Source organism: Pelophylax lessonae (genome assembly GCF_965119305.1).
Source record: "Pelophylax lessonae genome assembly, chromosome: 12".
In the NCBI taxonomy this organism is placed as follows: domain Eukaryota; kingdom Metazoa; phylum Chordata; class Amphibia; order Anura; family Ranidae; genus Pelophylax; species Pelophylax lessonae.
The window spans coordinates 14,262,364-14,274,780 of record NC_138779.1 but is presented as its reverse complement, the minus strand read 5'-3'; the positions used below and the strand labels follow the sequence as shown (position 1 = coordinate 14,274,780).

The 12,417-nt window shown below is 40.3% G+C and overlaps 1 protein-coding gene across 1 annotated transcript; it reads right to left on the bottom strand.

Annotated features, from left to right (window-relative positions):
• Positions 1-9,506: 9,506 nt before the first annotated feature.
• LOC309567843 (transcription factor HES-5-like) lies at positions 9,507-12,021 on the bottom strand. Its single transcript, XM_082273344.1, has 3 exons — positions 11,901-12,021; positions 9,997-10,171; positions 9,507-9,881 (listed from the first exon to the last, which is right to left on the bottom strand). Exons 1-3 carry the CDS (start codon positions 11,964-11,966, stop codon positions 9,655-9,657), a joined length of 468 nt encoding a protein of 155 aa, XP_082129470.1. The 5' UTR covers positions 11,967-12,021; the 3' UTR covers positions 9,507-9,654.
• Positions 12,022-12,417: the final 396 nt, after the last annotated feature.

Here is a 12,417-nt window from a genome sequence, read left to right as displayed (position 1 = left end):
TAGGCTTTACAGCCACTTTAATGTTATAAAAAAAATAATTTAGACTTGAAGTAGTTCAGTTTCAGTATATCAGTTTTTGCAGATGACACAAAATTGGGCAGGGCAATAGCTGCACAGCATGAAGCAGATATCCTACAGAATGACCTGGACAAAATAACAGAATGGGCAACGACATGGCAAATGAGGTTTAATGTGGAGAAGTGTAAGGTTTTGCACTTGGGGACTAAAAACATAAAAACACAATACACTTTAGGGGGGGAACCTTTGGGGGGAATCAAAAATGGAGAAGGATCTGGGAGTCTTGGTAGAGGATAGACTAGGCAATAGCATGCAATGTCAAGCAGCAGCTGCCAAAGCCAGCAGAATATTAGCATGCATAAAGAAAGGGATGTATTCCAGAGAGAAGACTATAATCCTTCCACTTTATAAAACTCTGGTCCGACCGCATCTGGAGTATTCTGTCCAGTTCTGGTCGCCAGTCCTCAGGAGGGATGTGTTGGAGCTGGAGAGAGTCCAGAGAAGGGCAACTAAACTAATTAGGGGATTGGAGGACCTTGACTATGAAGAGCGTCTGCAATCGCTTGATTTATTCTCCCTGGAGAAGAGACGCCTGAGAGGGGACATGATAGCAATATATAAATATCTCAATGGTAATCTCGGCATAGAAAAAAATCTATTCAATCGGAGGGATTGCATGAGGACTCGAGGGCAGACAATGCGATTAGAGGAGAAGCGTTTTAACCTCAGGCAACGTGGGGGGGTTCTTTACTGTTAGGGCTACAAAATTGTGGAATTCTCTACCACAAGAGGTGGTTTGTGCGGGAAGTATGGTGGCATTCAAAAGACTCTTAGACGTACATCTCAAGGATCAGAACATTCAGGGGTATGAGAGATGATTACAGCCACACACACCTACACAAGTTGAACTGGATGGACTATTGTCTTTATTCAACCTCACCTACTATGTAACTATGTAAGTTGGGAGGGGGGGGGGGGTTAAAAACATGTGGTTGAGCTGCACTTTTACTGCCTTCCAACTGCCCCCCTTAAAGGGTAATTTCACTTTCATGGGAAAAAAAATATAACATGCAAATTGCTACACAAGTCATGTTATAATTTAATGGTATATAAACAAAAAAAAATCTTTCCTTTTCAGTCTGCAGCTGCTGTAATTTTCTATAAATTCAAAGCAATATGGCCAACCAGGTGTTTTTAACCCCCCCCCCCCCCAATTGCAAGTATAAATGAGCCCCAAATTTGCTGCGTGGTATGAGCCTTTCATGGTTCAGCTACTCGGCTATGACATGCTAAGACAGTGATTGTTGCTGGAGCTATAGTATGGCTTCTAGATAATTGTAAGGAAAATACGGTAGGCTGGTTGGACCCAAGTTAAACAATCAACTTGGTGCATTCAGCCTGCCCATACATGCTTTGAATCTCAGCCGGTTCGGCAGCTCCAAAACATCTATGACTGGCCTAAGAATGGATGTCTAAAAGGGTGTATGGATAGGTAGATACAGAGATTAATGGATGCTTGGAGAGATAGATAGATGGAGAGATGGATAGATGGAGAGATAGATAGATGGAGAGATAGATAGATGGAGAGATGGATAGATGGAGAGATAGATAGATGGAGAGATGGATAGATGAAGAGATAGATAGATGGAGAGATAGATAGATGGAGAGATGGATAGATGGAGAGATAGATAGATGGAGAGATGGATAGATGGAGAGATAGATAGATGGAGAGATAGATAGATGGAGAGATAGATAGATGGAGAGATGGATAGATGGAGAGATAGATAGATGGAGAGATGGATAGATGGAGAGATGGATAGATGGAGAGATGGAGGAATGGATGGAGAGATGGAGGAATGGATGGATTGATGGAGAGATGGAGGAATGGATGGATAGATTGAGAGATGTTGAGATGGATAGATGGAGAGGAGAAGGAATGGATGGATAGATGGAGAGATGGATGGATAGATGGAGCGATGGAGAGATGGATAGATGGAGGAATGGAGAGATGGATAGATGGAAGGATAGTTAGATGGAGAGATAGATAGATGGAGAGACAGACAGACATATATGAATAGAGCGAGTGAAGTAGGATTGGATGGACGGACATATAGATAGACAGAGGGAATGTGGGATGTCCAGAGTGGATAGATAGATAGATAGATAGATAGATAGATAGATAGATAGATAGATAGATAGATAGATAGATAGATAGATAGATAGATAGATAGATAGATAGATAGATAGATAGATAGATAGATAGATAGATAGATAGATAGATAGATAGATAGATAGATAGATAGATAGATAGATAGATAGATAGACAGATAGATATGAATGAATGGTTGGATGCGCAGATGGATAGATGAGGGAGAGAGTGAAGAAGGGATGGATGGACAGACTGATGGACGCATTGATGGACAGACTGATGGACGCATTGATGGTCAGACTGATGGACAAATTGATTGACAGACTGATGGATGCATTGATGGACAGACTGATGGATGGAACATTATTCCCCCTGACCCCCAACTTAAGGAGCATTCCTCCCACTGACCAGCAATGTAAGGAGCATTCTTCCCACTGACCACCAATGTAAGGAACATTCTTCCCACTGATCACCAATGTAAGGAACATTCTTCCCACTGACCAGCAATGTATGGAACATTCTTCCCACTGATCACCAATGTAAGGAGCATTCCTCCCACTGACCACCAATGTAAGGAACATTCTTCCCACTGACCACCAATGTAAGGAGCATTCCTCCCACTGATCACCAATGTAAGGAACATTCTTCCCACTGATCCCCAATGTAAGGAGCATTCTTCCCCTGACCACCTATGTAAGGAACATTCTTCTCACTGACCACCAATGTAAGGAGCATTCTTCTCACTGACCACCAATGTAAGGAGCATTCTTCTCACTGACCACCAATGTAAGGGACATTCTTCCCACTGACCATCAATGTAAGGAGCATTCTTCTCACTGACCACCAATGTAAGGAACATTCTTCCCACTGACCACCAATGTAAGGAACATTCTTCCCACTGATCACCAATGTAAGGAACATTCTTCCCACTGATCACCAATGTAAGGGACATTCTTCCCAATGACCACCAATGTAAGGAACATTCTTCCCATTGACCACCAATGTAAGGGGCATTCTGCCCACTGACCACCAATGTAAGGGGCATTCTTCCCACTGATCACCAATGTAAGGAACATTCTTCCCACTGATCACCAATGTAAGGGACATTCTTCCCAATGACCACCAATGTAAGGAACATTCTTCCCATTGACCACCAATGTAAGGGGCATTCTGCCCACTGACCACCAATGTAAGGGGCATTCTTCCCACTGACCCCCAATGTAAGGAGCATTCTTCCCTCTGACCATCACACTAATGTATAATGAGTTGTAGATATAGTAAAATTAATCAGGGGTTCCATGAGACTGGAATGTTATTTCAAGGGTTGCTCTGTGTTGGAAAGGTTGAGAAAGACTGGCCTAGACTTCTCTTATAACTCAAAAAAGTTTTTGGGTGGATGGACGCCTTCATTAATCAAACAACAGATGCAAAGTATAAAATCGCATGGATAAGAGTCCGCAATCATCTTGACTTCAATCAACGTGATATCAGGGTTGGATATTATTGATGGAACCACATTGTTGCTCTTTGGATTGTCATACAAATGTAGGGCAAAGGTCTTCTTGCTCAGCAATGACTTGTGGCTGTATTATCAGTCAGTAAAATGTTAATTTAAACCATTGGATCAGAATAAACAATAATTTTTAACGTTCTCAGAATCCACCATGCTGCGGCAGGAGATAAGAAGCCTTCCGTTATGGAGGAGGGACAAGAATGCATCTTCTAGAACAGGATGGAACCATTAATTTCACCCCTGAATACAACACAAACATATCAGTCTCATGCAGACGGGTCACCAGTGCAAAATGAATGAAGATGGTGATTACCATTGATTGTATTGGAGATTCCCATGTGTCTGAGGGGGGTGGGGTTCATAGAGACTCCTCAATGGGGTCTCCAGAGACAGAGGATGGTGTGGTGTGATAAGAGGCTGGCTAATATGTCAATGACACCTCATTACCCTGAACATCAAAGAAGAGGAGTCACTGTACAGCATGTGGGAGGTCTATGACTAGTCTCCAGGGTGCGTAACAAGTTGGAAATGGGTTCTACTCAAGTGTGTTGTATGAAGTCAGCCATGTCTGGGAGGATTATCATTTATCCAGGTCCTTGTAAGGCTAGTAGTAAGGTTAGCTATATACAGTTAGATGTTCGCTCAAACGTTTGTACAAAATTTAGAAAAAATCAGAGCCAGTGCCACCATTAATCATTGGATTCCATGCCGCCTACCTGACAGCCTTCCCCATTCAGTGTATCCCACTACATTTTAATCTTCTAGGACAGGGGTCTTCAAACTATGGCCCTCCAGTTGTTCAGGAACTACAATTCCCCATCATGCCCTAGTCAGGGGGGGACTGGGCCAGGGGGCTGGGGGGCAATTGCCCCCTGGGCCGCTCTGATGTCCTGTAAAAAGGCTGCACTGCTTCTGCCACAGACATGCCTAAAGGATTCCTGGTAGAGAGTAGTAAAAAGTCCCCACCACTGACCTACTGAGTGCAGGTTGAAGACAAGGACAGAGTGAAGCCCCCCCCCCCCAGCATGGATGGTGTAAACTGTGTCTGAGAAGAGGTCAGTTCCGTGCCCCACTGGAGATTCTCCTCCCCTGGCTAGCCCCAACCCAGCTCCCCCCCAACCGCCCCCTGCTGGCCAGGTTGGGAACTCAGATTCAGCCGGTGAGTAGAGAGTACCTGGAGCAGGGCTTCAGCCTGGAATGAGGGTCAGGAGGAGGCTGGGAAGAGGGAGAGTGGGAGGGGGCGCATCGCTGCACCATGGGCCTCTGGTTTGTACTTTCCCCCTGGGCCGAAAGTTGCCAGTCAGCCCCTGGCCCTAGTCATGTCTGTGAATGTCTGTGAATGTCAGCGTTTTCCAATGCCTCATGGGATGTGTAATTCCGCAACAGCTGGAGGGCCGTAGATTGAGGATCCCTGTAGGAGAACCTATCATATCTCAGGTGTACAGTTTGTAAAGCTATACATTGGAACAGAGCGCTCCAGCAGCTGATTACATGACAGGGAACATTTAGGGCTTGTCCACACCAGCCCTGTTGGGTTGCATTCTGCCACATTGAACAACACAGTCTCACCATGTGGAAAAAGCATTTTACCTTATGTTGGTGTGCGCTGAAAAAAGGGGACATGTTGCACTTCTTGCACAGCAAATTCTGGCGCACAAAAGCACATTGAGTTACTTTTAAATTCAGTTGAAAAAAAGCGTGCACCGCGATGGGTTTTTACAAGGCCATGCAAAACACACACCAGTGGCTCCGCATGATGCAAATATGCCTATATATCACTATTACCTGACCCGAATCCCTGGGTTTCATGCAGCCCTCTTGCCTTTTTTTGTGGCCCTCGGGGCCCCTGCAGAAGCTGACCATCTCCTGTATCATGTCTGCAGTCTCTGACCATCTCCTGTATCATGTCTGCAGTCTCTGACCATCTCCTGTATCATGTCTGGAGTCTCTGACCATCTCTTGTATCATATCTCCAGTCTCTGACCATCTCTTGTATCATGTCTGCAGTCTCTGACCATCTCCTGTATCATGTCTGCAGTCTCTGACCATCTCTTGTATCATGTCTGCAGTCTCTGACCATCTCCTGTATCATGTCTGCAGTCTCTGACCATCTCTTGTATCATGTCTGCAGTCTCTGACCATCTCTTGTATCATGTCTGCTCTTATCACGTGTACCAGAATTTCCTTGGCAAGGCAGTGCGGCTACCACATGTATTTGCAAAAGTACGCAACTAAAAAAAGGTGATTCGCCTTCACCATTGGTCCTCTGGCATAAAAAGTAATGGGAAATTCAAATGAATTAAATTGTCACAGGTACAGAAGGTAATCGTCCAATGGGAATAGATAAAAAAAATTGCCAAGCAGTGCATAAAACATAATAAAAAATCTGACTTGTATCTTAGTGCAGACTTCTGGGAAAATCGGTGAGCCAATCACACAAACAGGAAATGATGTTTCTGGGGGTGTGGTCAGTATACATTCTGTGTACAGAACAGCTGCAGGCGGCTATATTGCATTTTCAGAAATTTACAGCTGCTGCTGCAGATTGGAAAGGAAAGGTCCTTTTTAATAACATTTAATCACAATATAAATTGTGTCGCAATTGTATACGCTATATTGTTTTTTCTTTGTTTGATATTTTTTTCCCCCACGAAAGTGGAGTTACTTTTGTTTGGACTTTTGTTTAGGACATATATAAGGGTTACGCATTATCACATTAAACATGTGGATTCATGTTTTACTGTATTGTTTATGCTTTTTACCCATTTACATATGGGAGGTGTTTTATAGTACAGTACTTTTTTTGCAATCATTTAAAGCTGATTTGTATGTGCATAGTATCTTGCATAGAGAATATTGACACAGAGGAAGTTTTACACTGTGAACACATCCTATACATAGTGGGGGAGGTGCACTGTAGTACATTAATTTACTTTATAGGTAGCAGCACACCATATATTATCAAAATCATCCAATGAGTGGGTATGCCCAATAAGCTTTGTTTTGTACCCTAAGTTTAAAATGCTTAATAATGAATATCTTAAAAAAATCGTCCAATGAGGACACCTTTTTCAGTGACAACAATGTAAGCAGGATTCCTCTTTGGTTTAGATAAATTTCTTTCCACTTCCCTCTGTGTATCTGGGACAGGAAGTGAAGAAAAATCTCCCCAATGATTCAAAGACAAAAAAATATTGTTTTAAGATATTATTAATATTATTTAAAGATAAAAAAAACACTCCCCACTCTATCCAAAGCTTAAAAAAAAAAAAAAAAAAAAAAGTTTTGGTTTTACGTATTCTTTACATTTATTCCTCTGAACAGGATTGGATGATTCTTTGTTTTCTCTCCACCATGGCATGTTTATTATAATATAAAAAGAAAGGCAACACCAGTTTTTTGAAGTCATTCGTATTATTTATTGTTTGAAGTTTTTTTATATTACTATAATGTAATAACTCATAATATGCTGCACAAAGTTCATACAACTAAACTTCTACAATAACTGTCTTAATAAACTGAAAATATTGCATATGTTACAGTTGACATTATAATAACTTCTGCATAGCAAATACAAACAGCGACAATGCAAATATTGCATACTGCATTCTGTATCTCGTAATTATAGGTTATCTTGCAAATGTTGCATACCATAAATATAATCAATTTTAACAAATAATTTCTACAAACATTGCAGAACATTGTGAATTTAATACATTGTGTCCTGCAAATATTACAGAACTTAGTGAATTCAATACATTGTGTCCTGCAAATATTACAGAACTTAGTGAATTTAATACATTGTATGCTTCAAATATTGAAGAACATTGTGGATTTAATACATTGTATCCTGCAAATATTACAGAACTTAGTGAATTTAATACATTGTATCCTGCAAATATTACAGAACTTAGTGAATTGAATACATTGTATCCTGCAAATATTACATAACTTAGTGAATTTAATACATTGTATCCTGCAAATATTACAGAACTTAGTGAATTTAATACATTGTATCCTGCAAATAATTCAGAACTTAGTGTATTTAATACATTGTATCCTGCAAATATTACAGAACTTAGTGTATTTAATACATTGTGCCCTGCAAATATTGCAGAACTTAGTAAATTGAATACATTGTATCCTTCAAATATTGCTGAACATTATGAATATAATACATTGTATCCTGCAAAAATTGCAGAATTTAGTGAATTATATCATCAATAACAATCTATTTTTAAGTATAGTATACACAACGCATCCAGATACTGAATGGTCTATATACTATGTTATCAAGGAGAATTACAGCTGGTCAATATTAAAATAAAGTTCTAAACTTTACTGTAAAAAATAATTGTCATTAATATTATTAATAACTCCATAATATATGGAACTCCAGTAAACACCAATAGTTTAAATGGGCGCTGAAATTTCTGAAGCCTACTCCAACACTGGGAAGACCAACAGAATGTGACAACACAGAACACCTTGCATTATCATCATTATTCAGCATACGCTACCATGCATCACTCTTCTAATACCATGCATTTATTTGTATGAATACAGAGCGATTACAGTTTACAATGGAGTCATTGCAACACCGAGAACATTCATAGAATGTCCCCAAATGGAATTCTATCTATTTTCTTCATAGAAGATACATTTGTATAAATATACAATAAATTCCAAATAAGGCCAACGAATTGTGATAGGGCCAGATTAATGGTAACCTTACTCATTATCCATATAAGGATAGATAGACAGATAGATAGATAGATAGATAGATAGATAGATAGATAGATAGATAGATAGATAGATAGATAGATAGATAGATAGATAGATAGATAGATAGATAGTAGTATCAGATTATACTGTATTTACACAGCCTTAAACATAAGTATACTCTTAAATTCTTAAATGTATATATATATATATATATATATATATATATAATCACAGATCACATAGTGAATAAACACTAATAATAACTAATAACTTCTATAAAGCATACTCTCCAATATTATATATATATATACAGTATATATTCCACATTGGAATTCTATATTGGAATTAGTGAGTAAACACTAATAATAACTATTAACTACTATAAAACATACTCTTCAATATATATATATATATATATATATATATATATATATATATATATATATATATATATATATATATATATATATATATATATAAAAATATTTTTTTAATATATACAGTATAAATTCCATATTGGAATTCTATATTGGAATTAGTGAGTAAACACTAATAATAACTATTAACTACTATAAAACATACTCTCCAATATAAAATTATACATATACAGTATATATGTATATATATATATATATATACATATATATATATATATATTTATTTATTTATTTTTTAATATATACAGTATATATTCCATATTGGAATTCTATATTGGAATTAGTGAGTAAACACTAATCATAACTATTATCTACTATAACATATACTCTCCAATATAATATTATACATATACAGTATATATATATATATATATATATATATATATATATATATATATATATATATATATATATATATTTATATATATATATTTATATATACAGTATATATTCCATATTGGAATTCAAATGAGCTGAAGTCTGCTCCACTCATTATATGAGATCACACAGTGATTAAACTCTATTAATAATTTATATTATCTCTATCCATATACAGTAGTAATGCATAAATATGGATAGATATACAAAACATTCCATAGGAATGCAGCAGAGCTATGATCTGCTCCCAATATATAACAGACAGTAATATCAGGTCACATTGTGATTACAGCCACTTCATAATAAGTGTACTCTCTATACTTATGATAAGATACAATGATGGGGATCAGATCCCCATGTACAGCTATGGTCAGGTCAGGTCTGCTCCTTGTACACCCAAATCATTGTACTCAGTGCACAGTGTAGACAAGTCTCTACCAGGGTCTCCATAGGATTTTGCTGCTGTCTGGAGCATTGTGCTTGCTGGGGGTCTGTGGGATGGGGAATACAGAAGGACGCAGAGCGCCAGTCACCATCTGAGCCCCATGGAGGTTCTGCAGCAGCTGCAGCTGAGCATCTGTCTGTGTGTGCAGGGATAGGAAGTTCACAGAGTCCTGGACACAGGTGGAGTAGCCATCTCTATGGGCTTGGCTGGAGGCATCTGGAATAGACAAGACACATGTCAGTTATATGAGGTCCACTGTCACCTTCTACAATCCCCAATCCTAACATCTCCCAGCATGAATCATAAAATCAAGAACAAGGGGGGCACTTACTTTTCTCAGCCATGTGCTGCTGTAAGAAGTTGACCGTCATCTCCAGTATGTCGGCCTTCTCTGGCTTGGAGGGCAGTTGATGTTTCTGGAACTCTTTCTCCAGTAGGAGACGCAGTTGCTCGATGCTGCTGTTAATGCGATCTCTTCTCATCTTTTCAATAATGGGCTTCCTCAGCTGCACAAAAGAAAAGAGCTGGTTAGTGACTGCATAGTGACTACATGAATATAAAGCAAAAGAACTAATGTCAGGAGAAACAAGAATAAAGTTAAAGGGAAAGCTAAGAGGACATTGGATGGGAGGACATAGAGGTAACAGGACAAGGGATCTTCTGGGGTGATACAGTGGGGAGATCTAGAAGGACATTGGATGGGAAGACCTAATGGGTGGCTGAATGAGAAACCTTGGAGATACCAGAATGGGGAGGTTTAGAGGTTATTGAATGGTAAGATCTAGAGGGATGAGAGATTGAGGGACCTTTGAGGTGACAGGATGAGGAGATATAAGAAGACAAGTTGGGAAGACCTAGAGGGATGACAAGGTGAGGAATCTTGGAGGTGCCAGCATGGGTAGATAAAAAGTGTCAAGAAGGGAACATTTAGAGGGGTAACAGGCTGAGGGATCTTAGAGATTTAAGGATGGAAAGTTCTCAGGAGGAAAAGATGGGAAGATCAAGAGGGGTGACAGGATGAAGGATCTAGGAGGGACCAGCATGGGGAGATCTAGAGAGTTGCTGGATGAGGGATCTTGGAGGTGCAAGGATGGGAAGATCTTGGAGGAAAGGATGGAAGATTTAAAGGGGTGACAGAATGAGGGATCATGGAGATGTCAGGATGGGAAGTTCCTGAAGGTCTGGATGGGAAGATCTAGGATCTTGGAGGTGCCTGCATGGGGAGATCTAGAGGGGTTGAGGGGGTGAGGGATCTTAGAAGTGCCAGGATGGGTAGATAAAAAGTGTCAAGAAGGGAACATTTAGAGGGGTAACGGTGAGGGATCTTGGAGATTTAAGGACGGGAAGTTCCACGAGGAAAGGATGGGAAGATCAAGAGGGGTGACAGGATGAAGCATCTAGGAGGTACCAGCATGGGGAGATCTAGAGAGTTGCTGGATGAGGGATCTTGGAAGTGCTAGGATGGGAAGATCTTGGAGGAAAGGATGGAAGATTTAAAGGGGTGACAGAATGAGGGATCATGGAGATGTCAGGATGGGAAGTTCCTGAAGGTCTGGATGGGAAGATCTAGGATCTTGGAGGTGCCTGCATGGGGGGATCTAGAGGGTTGATGGATGAGGGATTTTGGAGGTGCAAGGATGGGAAGATCTTGGAGGAAAGGATGGAAGATTTAAAGGGGTGACAGAATGAGCGATCTTGGAGATGTCAGGATGGGAAGTTCCTGAAGGTCTGGATGGGAAGATCTAGGATCTTGGAGGTGCCTGCATGGGGGATCTATAGGGGTGACAGGATGAAGGATCTTGGAGATGTCTTCTAGATTGTAAGCTCTAACGAGCAGGGCCCTCTAGCTCCTCCTGTTTTGAACTGTATTGTAACTGTATTGTCTTCCTTCACATTGTAAAGCGCTGCGCAAACTGTTGGCGCTATATAAATCCTGTATAATAATAATAATAATGTCAGGATGGGAAGTTCCAGAAGGTCTGAATGGGAAGATCTAGGATCTTGGAAGTGCCTGCATGGGGGGATCTAGAGAGGGTGACAGAATGAAGGATCTTGGAGGTGCCAGCATGGGGAGATCAAGAGGGGTTTAGGGGATGAGGGATCTTAGAAGTGCCAGGATGGAAAAATCTAGAGTGGTAACAGAATGGGGGATCTTGAAGATGTGAGGATAGGAAGATCTAGGGGGAACAGATCTAAGAAATCAAGGAGAAAACTGGAATCTAAAGGGAAACTTACTTTTCTGGGTTTCGAGGTCAGCTGGCTGTCAGCACAGTGCAGTAGAGGGCTGCTGGAAGGAGCCATGATGTCTGGTCGGTGAGTGTAGAGCAGTTCCTGGGCTCAGTGTCCTCTCTGTAGAAGAGATTTCAGTGATGTGAAGTCAGAGCTCACCCTCCCCTCTATATACCCCTCACTCTGCATAATAATGTGTGAGGATCAGACTTTGCAGAGGTTCCCACACTCAGCAGCCAATCACAGAGCAGCGGGGACAATGGACGTGTGTCACATTGCAAGGTGGCATCTGGAGCCTCTAATAGGGGCAGAGGGGGGAGGAATAATGGGACTTTCTGCTGAAAGAAGCTTGCAGTGTGGGAAAGGGCTACTTATTCTATTATCTGATACCTGCAGAGAAGGAAAGCTTCCACAACAGCCTGCAGCTACATGTGGACAATAAAAAAATCGTTGATGACTTCAAATGTTGCTGGGAAATAATGGCCTGGGACACATCAATAAAAAAAATAGCAGAGAAATTAAT

Bases quoted from the DNA above. Each gene is read 5' to 3' on its own strand.
- LOC309567843 (XM_082273344.1), bottom strand. From the start codon at position 11,966: ATGGCTCCTTCCAGCAGCCCTCTACTGCACTGTGCTGACAGCCAGCTG. The intron at 10,172-11,900 runs GTAAGTTTCCCT...TCTTTTGTGCAG, and splicing joins TGACCTCGAAACCCAGAAAA to CTGAGGAAGCCCATTATTGA. The intron at 9,882-9,996 runs GTAAGTGCCCCC...TGTCTATTCCAG, and splicing joins GCAGCACATGGCTGAGAAAA to ATGCCTCCAGCCAAGCCCAT.